This window comes from Bacillus rossius (assembly GCF_032445375.1).
Source record: "Bacillus rossius redtenbacheri isolate Brsri chromosome 9 unlocalized genomic scaffold, Brsri_v3 Brsri_v3_scf9_2, whole genome shotgun sequence".
Taxonomy (NCBI): Eukaryota; Metazoa; Arthropoda; class Insecta; order Phasmatodea; family Bacillidae; genus Bacillus; species Bacillus rossius.
Genome location: NW_026962013.1, coordinates 8225050 through 8239526, shown reverse-complemented (window position 1 = coordinate 8239526; position 14477 = coordinate 8225050). Strand labels below are relative to the sequence as shown.

The 14477-nt window shown below is 34.4% G+C and overlaps 1 protein-coding gene across 8 annotated transcripts in view; it reads left to right on the top strand.

Annotated features, from left to right (window-relative positions):
* Positions 1 to 13338, top strand: part of LOC134543065 (bifunctional methylenetetrahydrofolate dehydrogenase/cyclohydrolase, mitochondrial) — a 29108-nt gene extending 15770 nt beyond the window's left edge. For 5 of the 8 annotated variants that reach the window (XM_063387801.1, XM_063387804.1, XM_063387803.1 and 2 more), the window contains 5 exons: positions 2266 to 2358; positions 4495 to 4602; positions 5639 to 5761; positions 11841 to 11941; positions 13189 to 13338. In XM_063387801.1, coding sequence (XP_063243871.1) covers positions 2266 to 2358; positions 4495 to 4602; positions 5639 to 5761; positions 11841 to 11941; positions 13189 to 13236 — 473 coding nt within the window. In that variant the 3' untranslated portion in view covers positions 13237 to 13338. Of the gene's footprint in view, positions 1 to 2265; positions 2359 to 4494; positions 4608 to 5638; positions 5762 to 11840; positions 11942 to 13188 lie in introns of those variants that run through there. The other 3 variants (XR_010076882.1, XR_010076883.1, XM_063387805.1) reach the window with 3 other exon arrangements.
* The last annotated feature ends 1139 nt before the right edge of the window (positions 13339 to 14477 follow it).

Here is a 14477-nt window from a genome sequence, read left to right as displayed (position 1 = left end):
GTGAACTTACAGTCCAAAGCACTGAACAAAAAGCATAAACTTTTAGAATGCTGAAAATTATCACGGAAAATTTTAAATCATTAATTCTATTAAACAAATATTCTGTGGAATTTTGCACTTTTAATTGTTCTTTATTCACCAGTCACCCTTACGTGTCAACGACTCAATTAACTACCTATTTTTAAAAACAAATTGAAACAAACATGGCGTCTTTCTGTTCTCACTTCTCTGCTGAGGCACATTATAGAGTTGCACACATCTATGAACTACATACATCTATGACACCTTCAACTGTTATGTTTTGATTGTATAACGTACTTTGTTTACAGATGTGACGAGAACATTAAATATTTTCACGTGTAATTTATTTTATAGTTAGAGATGAATATTATTCCACAGAAGTCCAAAAAGATAATTCATTTGTGAATTGAACGTAAGTTGAGCCATTTCATGCTGCAGTTAAGTTGTAGTGAAGGACTATTTTCGTAAAGGTTTTTGCTATACTGCCGGTTCCGGTAACGGGCTAACGGCACCGAAATTTTAGCTGCGGTTCTCGGTGCCGGTTAAAATGTTGAGAACCGATAACCGGTACCGACCCATCCCTAATTATATGTCTTTAAAGATGTATTTGCATGTGTAAAATATATAATTTTTTTAAAAAATTTATGCTTTATAGTATAAGCTCTTGGAGTTGGGGTGTTTTCAAAATGTTCCTATATTTTATCTTATGGTATTCTGTTCCATTTATACTCCCCTTTTTCAGACTGGCCATAAATATTGAGTAGAATTGCCCAACTCACTGGAAGAATCCTTATTCCAATCATTTTGAATGTGCCTGAGATGGGATTGTCATTTTATTGTGATATGTTTTGTAATTTTGGGTAAATATGTAGAGTCGCGGTATATGCGAAAAAAAAATGCTAAAAATCCGAAAATACTTTTATTCTATGCTCTTTCACTTCCTCTTTTCAATAAACCCGGCTGAGATAAGAAATTCCAAATACTTTAGGAGATATCGAATTTTTATTTTCCATCACAATACCGACCATTGTTGCTTGTTTACGTTTATGATTTTTTTATTTTCGCGACGTAGGTAGAACGACTACATCATTTTCTACTAATGGCAAAGGAATTGTACCCGCCTCTAATGTATGTGAGTTTTTAACGTTTCAAATTTTAATGTTTTATTTGTTGCGCAAGTAATAAGTAAAAAAAAAAAATTACGTGAGTTCCTACCGTTCATCCTTTGTCCCGGTTTGTTAGGTCAGGTCAGCTACATTATAAATACTTTAAAACTAAACTAAACAACCATTAAAATTAATTTATATTATTTTTAATGTCTGCTTAGTTTGAAAGTATTAATAATGTAACTAACCTGACCTAATCGACCATTTTAATTAATTAGGCATTCACGAACGGTAAATCAAGATGCACATAAAGTTCTGCCATTCCCGATTACACCCGAACCATTTACCTTCGGCCAACCTCGGGTTTATTTATTAATATTTATATTTCTCTGTTTATTTTAATGTAGCTATACTAACCTAACTAACCATCCATAGTGTTTTAAAGTGTTTTAATGTAGCTAACCTAACATAACATAACTATAATAAAAGTATTTTCAGATTTTAATAGATACTCCTAAAAAGCAACAATGTAGTCGTTCACCTACGTCGCGGGAAAAAAAAAATCATACTCGTCTCGTAAACAAGAAACAATGGTGGCCGCCTGAATTCACAGGTATTGTGATGAAAATTTAAAAATTCGATATCTCCTAAAGTATTTGGAATTTCTTATCTCCGCCGGTTTTAATGTAAAGAGGAAGTGAAAGAGCATATAATAAAAGTAATTTCAGATTTTTAGAATTATTTTTCGCAAATACCGCTACTCTACAAGTTCAAAATTAAAAAATTCCATATCTCCTAAAGTATTTGGAATTTCTTATCTCCGCCGGTTGATTTGAAAAGAGGAAGTGAAAGAGCATAGAATAAAAGTATTTTCGGATTTTTAGCATTTTTTTTTTCTCATATACCGTTACCCTACATATTTACCTAATTTTGTGTTATTTCCTAGGTTCTGCTACTTGTATTGATATATCATTTACATATCCTGCTCCAATATATATATATATATATATATATATATATATATATATATATATATATATATATATATATATATATATATATATATATATATATATATATATATATATATATATATATATATTTTGTGTGTGTGTTCTGAACTAGAGTTTTGTTGCAGGCATCGAAACACGTGGCAAACATGCAGTGGTGTGTGGGCGGTCCAAGCATGTTGGCTGGCCAATAGCGATGCTGCTTCATGCAGGTGGGACTGGTAAGTCCTTATGATGCAGACTTGTTCAGGAACAGAACTCTCAGTGCATGGCTTGTGTTTGAGTTGAATGGATGTAAAAGCAAAGTATGCAAAAATTTGTAATCATTTTCTAGATTGTGTACACTTTTTGTCTGTGCACTTGTGGATGTATGTATAACTGATAATGAGCTAATTTAAGGTAAAAGAAGAAAGAAAAATGCATTCTTACAATATTATTTTTTAATAATTTCATTTTAAAATGTAATATTATTTCTAATAAGTAATTTTCATTTTCCTAAAATTTAACTGTTACTCAGTGCTGGTGAGAACATTGTATGTTTTCACTAACTTTAAGGCCGGTATTCCAAGACACAAAAATAAGGGTTTAGGCTAAGTGTTGAAAATGCTACACCTGTACCCTGATTGTATTCCAAATGCACATTACCGCTCCCAGACTCTTAGCTAGGTAAAGCCAGTCCCTTAACTTTACGGAATGGATTTTGGTGTCCAATCCGGTGATTTCGTCCAGATGTTTGACCCGCGTCTTGCGTCATTAACTCATATATATCCACCTTCGTGAACTTCGGGGAACGTGCCAAGCATATTGGTGTGGCAACAGACACTTCATGATAGTGAAACTAACCTGGAATATATTTTGTACACTTTAATGGTCATAACAAGAATTAATCTTAACTTGAGCAAATTACGATAACACTTTTGAATTCCCGTTGTTTCTTCCATGTTTTTTTTTGTCTCTTCGTAGCAGAGTAGTAAATTGCAAGATACACAGTAGCAAGAGTATGGTTAGTAGTGAGTTCAAAACCCAATAGCGGGGAACTTTATTTGATCAAAATTATTATAAAATGTATTATTGCATTATGGACATTATAATTTGTGTAAATTAAATAAAAAATTTATAGTATATATTTCTTTAGTAATGGCTATAATAACTTCTAATACATATCTTGGCCATTGGATTGGTTACTTCATATTAGGTAGGCGGTAGGCGTATGGCCCTTAGTTTTTGCTTTATATAAAAATGAAACATAAAAACACAATTTAACTTACAGTGTATGTGTGAGTATACATAATTAATTTTATATCCTCTATGCTGTGAAATATTTTTTTGGTTACAAAAAAATATTGTGTCCAAATGTTGATAAGAATTTAAAAAGACCATTCATCAGATGTAAACCAGACACTCTGATTTTTGTCGTCTTCAACTTGACGCGTCGTGCATGCAGCTACTGACAGTAGTCACTCTCCACACGGCTGTGGCTCCAGCCGCCCGTCTCTATTAGCGCCCGAGCGTGGACAGCTGCAGTCACCCTCCCAGTGCACGCCCGGCTCAACGCTGCTGCGTGACCTTGAACCGCCGAGACTAGCCTGGGGAGTGAGGCAGGGCAAGGTACTGTGCTTTGTGTTGAGCACAATGAACGGCCCGTGCTCCGGAAATCGTCTCGACGAATTGTTTGCTGACTGGAGCCTTGTGCATGCTCTGGTGGGGGAACGCCTGCCACATTAATGTTCCCGGACGAGACTCGGCTGTGCCACATGAAAATCAGCTGTCTTGTGGCGAGTTTACCATCGGGAGTTTACCCCGATGAGTGTGTCAACCCCTTGACGCCTCCTTGACAAAGGGAGCTCCAGAGTTGAGGGCCAGCGTCGGGAAGGAAACACATCTCACATTTTTCTCTTGTAAACTTAAACAAATGTTGTGTAAGAGATACGTCAAGTAGCGTGCATCTGGTTCTATCTTCGCACAGGTCACCGTTTATTAAAACGACTGCCGATCTGTTCCTTTACTGGGATTCGGGGTTTGGATGCATTTCGGAATACGGTCCACGAGTTAGTTTACGGTTGTGTCTCAACATGGCAGTGATTTTTTGCTTCCTTACCCAAACATCTTGGAATGCCACCCTGAGTCTGCTACAGTACCTTAAGCTACTCAAAAGTAAGGAGTTTAAAATCAGGCTTCTACATTACATCAAGGTTCCATTACCTAGATGTGAATAATACCTATGTTCAGAGGTAAAAATGGGGGAAAAAATGTTGAAGGTTTATGGATGTGGAGAGAAAATTAATATTTTTCAGTATTAAATATTTTTATAATGATTTTTTAATCACTTTAATATGTTTTTATTTTATTCTTTAAAGGCAAAAATGGTTGGATGGACGCGACCACTACAATATGTCACAGGCACACTCCACCTGATCAGCTTGCACTAATCACAAGAAGCGCAGATATCATCGTTTCTGCAGCAGGTGAGGTGTGTGGGATCTACAAATTTCACACTTGTGTGTTTGATATTGCCTGGTTAAAATTTTCATGAAATGTGGTATCTACTGTGTTGCGGGCTATCAATTGCTCTCAAGTTGCAGAGACATGGCAACTGCAGTTACAGCATCGGAAACTAATAATACATATATTTTTTTATTTCCCCCTTTTTTTAAACTTTTCGTTGATAGTTGCTTGATTGCGGAGCAGATTATCCAGCGTTCATCAGTTCGCTGAAGTGAGCTCCATGCTCTTGAAGTTGAGGCCATTTTAATTGCATTGAAGATGTGTGAATGTGTCCATATCAAGGAAAATAAATCAAGAAAAATAAGTTTTGGGCACATCCTATAAATTCTGCCAGACATAGGAAGGAGCCATCTCTATGTTACATCCTTAACTTTTAAGTGTTGATAAAATTATTTTTTAAACTATTTTAGAATGTCATTAGCAACGTTCAATGAACTGTGCCTAATTTTGAAGTGTGTTGTTGAAGTAGAAGATACTAATATGCATCAATGTATACCTGTTGGAACGAGTTGGTCACACTGTTTCATACGTAATTAGCATTTATAATTTATTTTGAAATAATGAAAAAAAAAATTATCATGAGGTACTTACTTTTTGTTTCTTTAGGTTCTGATGGTAAATCTTCAAATCCTTCTACAATTTTAAACAAATTTTACAAGTTCGTTAGCGTAATCAATTTTAGGGACTTCCCACAAGACTTAAACCATGCACGAGCCAATTTGATGAATGTCTGGATATCAAACATAGCACACATGGTTTGCAGAAAAAAAAAAAGTAGGAACGAATGTTGATGAGACACAGTTGCTTGTGTGAAAGCTCTCACTTAATTGAACAGTGATGTGTGATTTCTAGGCGACTGTTGCGGAGATTTACTATCGCTCGGGAGTTGCTTAACATTTTCCCGTGTGAATGCTCTCAGGAAATCCCTTTTCAGCAGTTGATAGCGACTCTCCCGTGTGAAAGGGCTCTATCTAATTATGCCTTGGCCTTGTGCAGGAGTTCCGAACTTGATCAAGTCGTCCATGGTGAAGAGAGGGGCCTGCGTGATTGACGTCGGCATCACGCGGATCACGGACTCGGCCGGGAAGAAGCGACTGGTGGGGGACGTGGATTTCAAAGGTGATGTGACCAACCGCCAGCACGTAGCATTACGATAGTGTCTATGTATGTCGAGAAAACTTGTGACATCAGTTGTCCAGTGTAAGAAAGAAGTGTTGTTGTTAGTGTAAAATTTTAAGGATATTTATTTTACATGGTTGCTACAGGACTAGAAAACCAGGAAATGTCAGGGAAAATTCTACGAATTCTGGAAATTTCAAAGTTGCTTATAATTCAAACAAAGCTTTGTTTTGATGCGCTCGTACCGCTACCGAACGAGTCCGCTAAAAGGCTGCTGCTTAAGGCACATGGCAACTGCAACGTTTTTTTTTAATTGGTCTACGATTGTCCGTTGCAATAGCCTGTTACAACCACCCACCATAACTTCTGGCCAATCCAGGCACTCGTTTGTTCACTAGCGAACCCGGCCTTCATTTGTTCGTGTTTTGATCCTTTTTAATTTGCCCTTGAGACTTTGTGTTTTGTTCCGTTCCATGCAGAGAACTACAGAACGGGCATGGCGTCGTTTATCTTTTGAAGGCTATTTTCACGTGGAATAAGATGAGTACAAAGCTTATTACGTGAATTCAAAGGCGTTGTTTCAGGTGAAGTTAGTTTTTGATGCGATCATAAGAAAATACAGTGCATTTTGATAAAGAAGCAATACCAATTCTCATTTTGAAAACTACCAAGCTGATACGAAAACACGTGGCTTTTGTGTGTGATTATGTTTTTGCATTTTTTTTAACTATTTTTTTTAATAACTTTTTTTTTCAACCGTTATAATCCGTGAGTTCTGTTGCGTGACACTTACATTGTGTATAAAAAAATATGCATAACTGAACATGTTTTTCCCCAGAATCGTTAGTTAACATTGTAAGGACGTAAGAGTATTGCATGTTGTAATGCTGCTATTGTAATTCTCTAAGTAGGCCCGTTATATTGTTAGGTGTGAATTTGTAATAGTTTTTGTATTTGTGTAGTAATATTTTTTTAAGAATTCATAAACAATAATTTTTAACCTAACCTGAAAATATTAATATGTACATTTTTTAGCTTAGAGATGTCGAAGAAAACTACTTTTAAGGAGAATTGGCTCAAGGAGTCACAGTTTCAGCATATCAAACCCTCTACTAAAAACATAAATTCTGCATACTGCACTTTGTGCTACAAAAGTATTCAACTCAGCAATATGGGCCGAAGAGCTCTCACCAGCCATGTCGAAGGAAAAAAACACATTCACAATTCTGCCGTCAAAATAACACAATAAAATAACCTTATTTTACCTCATGTGAAATTTTTATATTACATTTGATCATATGCACATTAATATTTATGGTATGTACTTCATAAGAAAGTCAGGGAATTTTTATCTTAAATTTCTGGAAAACAGGGAAAAGTCAGGGAATTCTAAGATTCTATTTCTGTAGCAACCATGTTTTAGTTACAATTGGGCATTGATATATACACCAGCACCTCAAAGTAACACCTTTATTGGTCCCAAGAAAATATAGCACTAATAAAATTAATTTTTTTTTCATAAGATTGTATGTTAATCAAAATAATTAATATTTGTTTTTACCATTCAGTTGTGCTTACTTACTTCCATTTCACATTTAAATGAAGACATGGTTCTTGATGATGAAATCAATTTACAGTACAAATGTTATTTCTAATCAAATTTGAAGTACAGTTATGTAAATGGTTGAGTTTATGTAAAGATCACATTGCTTACTTAATATAATTTGAGCAAGATATTTTCTTACGAAGTAAGAATGAGCAACTTTTATTAGATACAGAATAATATGTAGTTTAATCGTAGGAGCTCTGTACATCTTAATAATTTGAAAGAAGCATAAATTTTTCTTAAACAAGAAATATCATTTAATCTTTTAATGTAATTCCTGACTTTTGTTTATGAAAGGCATTTCTTCAAACTACAACACTCGACTCTCTAACCACATTACAGCACGGTAAGCTCGAAGTTAATTTGCTCTGAAAGCTTCTGGCCTTCCTTTGCGTATCATTAATCACCATACCATTTTCATTGGGTTCAATAAATAGGCAGAAAATGAAGCAAATATCTATTGTGGAAAGGGTTTTATGATTAAAAATATGATGTAATTGCACTTTATTTAATGCTACAGAAGTGCTGTTGTCATTATGATGATAAAAAAAATGTAGCCATTGCTTTGAGGAGTGCATAAATTAGTTTGGGAACAGTATGTTAGTATGTATTAAAATTAATAATGTGAATTTATTGTTTAGTAGTGTTGGGCCGATTCCTAAAATATACCGATTCCATTTTTGATTCTTAAATTAAAGGGTCGATTCTTCGAATCCGATTCCGATTCCTTAATTTTTAGCTGACAATGTTCAACAGAGTAATATACTCAGGAAAAAAAAAGGTTGTTTATGATTTTAAAAATATAATTGCATTGTGTTTCATTTTCTGTGCAGAAATTAACATTATATACAGCTTATATAATGTTAAAAAGTATGTTCATTACCATCACGTTATGCTACCTTGAATTTCTAGCACAATTTGGCCTTTTAACCTTGCATATACAGTAGAACCCCTGTCATACACTTTTCAACGGAGGGCACAAAAATGGTGTATGATGCGGGAAAGTGTATGAAAAGGGAATGGCAATAATACATTTTTTTTCAATCTAGCATACCAGCACAATGTCAGATTAAACTTAAATACATAATTTGTAAATAATTGCATTATATTAATGAAAGATATGAATTCATCATTATATATACATATAATAAAACCACCATAAATGTAAAATACAGTCCATAATCAAGTAAAGCAGTCCTTTCTTGGAGGGGAGGAAAAGTCACCAAGCCTAAATTAGAAATAAAAAAAAATTAGGCTATTGTAAAAAAAAATCAGAAATTTTTGCTTGTTTGTTTCATTTTACATCAACTTTATACAACATAACATTTTTCAATAAAATTTTAAATTGAGAAACGTAAAATACAAAACAATCCGATCGTAAGAAAACAATAACAAACGGGTATATTCAGTTCAAAGATTAATGAATGCACAAAATATGAGATCCGTGCCTTGGTAAAGCGCGTGCACCATTTTCATAATCATTGCTAGTTTGCACCACTAGTCTCGCTTGGTGCTGGCCATAGATGCTACTAGCGAAGTGCACAGTCTTCCTGATACTATCCATATCTATGGTGCGATAAAGTTATTTTCTTACGTTTGCAAAGGTAAACAATGAACGTTTTTCAAAATAAAAGCATTAAAATGTATTTTATCAGGAGGATTATAACAAAAAAATTTGTGAATTTAGGACTTTTCCGCTTCGTAAAAACGTATGAAACGGGAAATTATTGATTTTATAAGTGTATGTTCCGGGAAAGTAAACCATTGTTAAATATAGTACTTTCGGCGGGACCAAAATTAATCGGCGTATGACACGGGAAAATGTATGAAACGGGAACGTATCATTGAGGTTCTACTGTAGTTAGACGAAACATGTTTTCAAACACTGCCAATAATCAAAGATGTCTTACGACGTATTTTGTAAATAATGTTATAACTTAACCAACTTTAGATACCTTACATTATCAACTCAATTAATTAATTGTAAAAAAAGAGGTTTGTACGTTTAGGTTAAGAATTTTATTTTCAAGCACAACTAAATAATGATACAAATAAAATGACAATATAACCTCGTTGATACATATTTCAAGGGACCTGGGCGAAAAAAATAAAAAGGGGGAAATGTAAAAATAAAACTTTATTATCTCATTATGATGGAAATGACAAGAAACAGATATGCACCACACTAAAATAAAATGTCAGAGATGCTTAAGTTTTAATATATTACCTAGAACTTAATTATCTCACTTGGTGAAAAGAATAAATCCATCCAGTCTTGCAGTTCTTCACAACCGTAGAGAGAAAATAAATTTTCGGTTCTTGACTAAGAACATTCTGTGCATGTTTTAGCATCTCAAAATTTCCACATTTTATGGTGAGATTTTCTTACACAAAATATTTAAACTCTTCAAATAATTGTGTGTTAACATTTAATTCATTTCAGAAATTTATCGGAAACAATTCTGTTAAACACAACTACTTTGTACTTTCAAAAGATTGTTTATGTTTGGTAATAAAACTTTACGAACGTTTCAGCAGCAATGTTTGGAAATTCAGATTAGCCAACTGCCTTTCCAAAATAGAAAATATATATCTAATGTAAAAAGAGCATCGCTGAACACGCACAAGAACGCCGATTTACAGCAATTTGGTTATGTTGCTTTTAAACTTATTTTAATATGGTCGCAGTAATCCACTGTGAATTTGGGTAAAATCTCGTTCAAAAATTATTTCCTTTAATTCTTTAAAGTTTAAAGTGCAGAGATGTGAAACATCTTAATTTTCACGTTACCAAAGATTTGGTTCATGGCCGTATGGTTTACCATGGCCGGTAGCACAAACAAAAAATTAGGTTGTTTACAATGGCAAATGTAGCTGTCATACTTTATTTACTCTATGGCTGCCATAATCAAATAGTTCACGTTTACGTTATTTTACTTGCCGTTTACTATTAAATGCAGTGCTACTGCAACGTAATTTCCGAAAAATGCTTTCACTTAAAGCAGGAAAGTAGATACTGCATTTGTACTATAGGGAAAATGGCGGTGCAAGTAAATAAATACGTTAATTACCGTAATTCGTAAATCAGTTCCGTAAAAAAGATTGTATTATGTAGTTAAAAAATTATATTTGCATTCATTTTAGTATTTTCTTACGTTGCGTAGGAAATGTATTTTGCAAACTTAAAAACAATGCAGGAATCAGTCATGGTCGATTCCAAAACCATTGTATTCTGAATCCCACGATTATACTGGAATCGGTGGGACCGACCGATTCCGGAATCGGAATTGACCCATCACTATTGTTTAGTTATTGGGTGAGTGGTTTTGAGCAGTTTAAGATTTAGGAAGTATTATAAGAGACTAGCAAATGGATGTGATGTAATCTGGCTTGTGAAGGTACTGTAGGTACTAATATATAAAGGCCTCATAAATCATGATTATATTATGAAATGAAAAAGCAGTTGAAATAATTAATAATTAAATTTAATAATGTAGAGGATTTTTGGTTTATTAAAATTAAACGTGTAAACTACACTAAGGGAGATGACGTCCCACACTTTTGATTTCCAAATATTTTATACATTTTGCAAAACTGCTTTTGTATTAAATAATTATTTTTACATCAACAAATAATTTAAATGTCTCTGCTGGTTGTAAATTACAACAGTTTGTAAGAATCAGACTGTAACAAGCAATAAAAGTAGGGATGTGTCAATCAGATCCTTAATATTTGATATTGGAGGAAAAAGTTTGAAATATTAGAGGAAATAAAGTACATAAATTAGAAAATTAAACACTTATAATTTCTGAAGTTTACTAGGTAAATATTTTTCTTCATACCTATTCTGTAATCATTTTCAAATATATTGTACTTTAAGCATGCAATAATTCACAACCACAGTTAATAGTTCTCATTTCTTGTATGTTCATTATTTTATTTTCGACCCTTGACACCTAGATTCTGAGTCAAGAGGTATTAGTCAAAGTACTCTTTGGGATTCAAATCCGAGAAAATTGGGAATTGACCCATCACTAAATAAAAGCTTGGAAAAATATGATTTAAGTCTTGCCATGCTGAAAATTCAAAAATCAAGGTTACATACTTATCCCTGTAAAGTATAGTAGTGTGGAGTCCTAATAATCTGTACAGATTGGGACTGAGACCTGTTAGGATATCCATATCTTTGGATTAGCAGAATAATTGCTGTAATCCAACAGGTTGTAGTAAAAAACGTCTTGTGTTATCGTCCGAGCAGCTTTGAAATCATGTAACCAGTAACCAATACCGGTTATTGGGCCAACACAAGACATCAAAAATCATTTTTAAAATGAAAATTATATACAACCCTTAACTCATTAGGATTAACCGGATTTTCTGATTAGTGGGACTCCACTGTATTATAGTGTGTGGTATTTGTGGTAGTTGGTGTCGGACGGACTTGTAATGTATGTAATGGTGTTTGGTGTGCAGAAGTGAGCGAGGTAGCAGGCCACATCACGCGTGTCCCGGGAGGAGTGGGGCCCGTCACCGTCAGCATGCTGATGAGGAACACAGTGGTCGCAGCGAAGCAGGTTGGTCAACAGCGCAGCCGCTGACTCTACTGTCTCTAGCACGCTTGTGAGGCGAGCCAGTGCTAAGCAAATTAGACCAATTTTATTCGAGAAAAATAAATAAATTTAATATACCCTGGTACAAAAGGCAAAAAAAATACTAAAAGTAATAGTTTAAACAAAAAATATAATATGTATATTAATAACAATGTACACTGGGTTCACAAGTGTGTAGTTTTAAATGCCTTGAATTGTTGTATGATTGTAAAAATTAAATATTTCTAAATAAAGTTAAATTAAGTGAGTAACAATTAGGGATGGTTTGCTATTATTGTATTATTGCATTATTGCGTTGAAAATGAACCGAAGGTTCTCATTAATGCACATTTTGGTAGTTTCTGCAGATGTTAAGAACAATTTCAATCATTCTTAGGATTGTACATCAAGATTGCAATTGAAACGAATAAAACGTTTATAGAACAAATACATGCATTAACAAAAAAAAATTAAGAACTTAATCACATGTACATAGTCGAAATGTTTTATTTGGTTGTAGGGCAGGGTGTATAAAGTAAAGAAATTTTTTTAGGCAGTAGAGAGGAATAAATGTTGATATTTTATTAAGACAATTATTGTATCTCGATGGTATCAAAATAATTACTCCATGTTTATTCTAAACCTGCTCATATTTCTGCTGTTTCATATACAGTCAAGTCATGTAACTAAAGAAAAGAAAAACTATCCTAGCAAGAATCATTGCTGCCTGATGAATTATGTACTTGTCTTTGGGAAAGTTAGAACACACGTGCTGAATGCCTTTCTTGAACATTAGTGATAATACAAATACGTTCACCTATTTGTGGTATGATTGGTTGGTGATGATTCTCAGTATTACATCTACAGTACGTAGTTTCATATTATCTGTGTTAAATTTGGCAGCCTGTGGTAGAGTGGTGAGATTACGTGCATGTCACCAAGGTGATACGGGTTTGATTCCCGGATTTTTTGCAAGTGGAAAATGTGGTTGACATTGCAGTATGTCAGTAGGATTTCTCATGATACTCCACCCCTTAATTCCATCATCCTTCATTAGTATCTCATGACCTAACAACCGTGATGTCAATGGAACTTCAATTGTTAAGGGCGAGAGACAGAACCGAATGGTTGGTACCTAGTGTGGAGTCCTGACTGCCAGTTGTTCAAATTTAAGCCATTTGATCTGAAGTCCTAGGTTCAGTGAAAAACCATGACTTACTTTCTGATTTCAGATGGCTGAGTGGGATGAAAGTAAACCACAAGGAAGAAATGTGATGTAGAAGTGATCCTTACATGTCATAATGCAATTGTGATCTTATTGGCTCAGCTAGGGAAGTCTAGTGAGAAGCAAGTGATAAATAAAACAGTATTGTAAAGCCAAATTAGCATTCTTGAAAATTGCCTTGTAAAAAAAAAAAAGCTACAATCTGTACAAATGCAATGATGTGTTGTCATAGCATGTTACATGTGTTTTTTTTTAAATTGAAACTGGACGTGTGAATATTTAAAACACATTTCTAGTTTTATAATTGAAAAGTGAACCTGTTTCAAAATTAAGAATTTTGTAATGTTTGCAGGTTTTCGTGGCCATTCTTTAGTAGCTTGGCTTCTGGGTTGTAGCCGAAGTCTCGTTCAAAGGGCAGATCTACAAGCAACAGAAAGGCACTTCCATGGGCTCGCCTCTATCTCCCCTATTAGCTAACATATTTATGGCCGAATTTGAGGAGAAAGCAATAAGTACTAGCCAGCTTAAACCCAAGTGCTGGTACAGGTATGTTGATGACACCTTTGTTATTTGGATCCATGGAAAAGAAAAGCTGCTAGACTTTCTTAAAAACCTGAACAGCATCCATCCGAACATACAAATCACCAAGGAAGTGGAAGTAGAAGGAAAATTACCTTTTCTGGATATCTTGGTCACAAGAGAAAAGGATAATCACATCAGCCAACATGTTTACAGAAAGGTATTTACAGGCAAGTTCACACCACCCTCCATCACGAAATAGAACTGTCATCTCAACTTTGGTAAACAGAGCTCGAGCCATTTGTGAAGAAGACAATATTGGGGAAGAAATGAAACATCTTACAAGTGCTCTTCAAGCGAATGGTTATTCAAAGTCAGAAATCAGGAAAGCCTGAAACCACCTCAACAGAAAAAGAAAGAAAGAACGAACATCTTCCTAATGAACCCTTCATTCCTTATGTCAAAGGAATTTCTGACCAAGTGGCAAGAATTCTTAAGAAGCAAGATATTCATACAGTTCTCAAACCCATAAACAAGTTTGAGGGGTCTCTGACATCGGTGAAAGACAAAACCCCCACCGAAAACCTATTCGGTGTGTACAAGATTCCATGTTCCTGTGGCAAGGTATATATAGGACAAACTGGCAGACGAATAATTACAAGAGTTAAAGAACACATCAGTGACTACAAACATGAAAACCCACAATCAGCTATAGCAGAACACTCCTTGGTAACCAGACACAGCATTGATTTCGACCAATTCCACACCATATCCTAC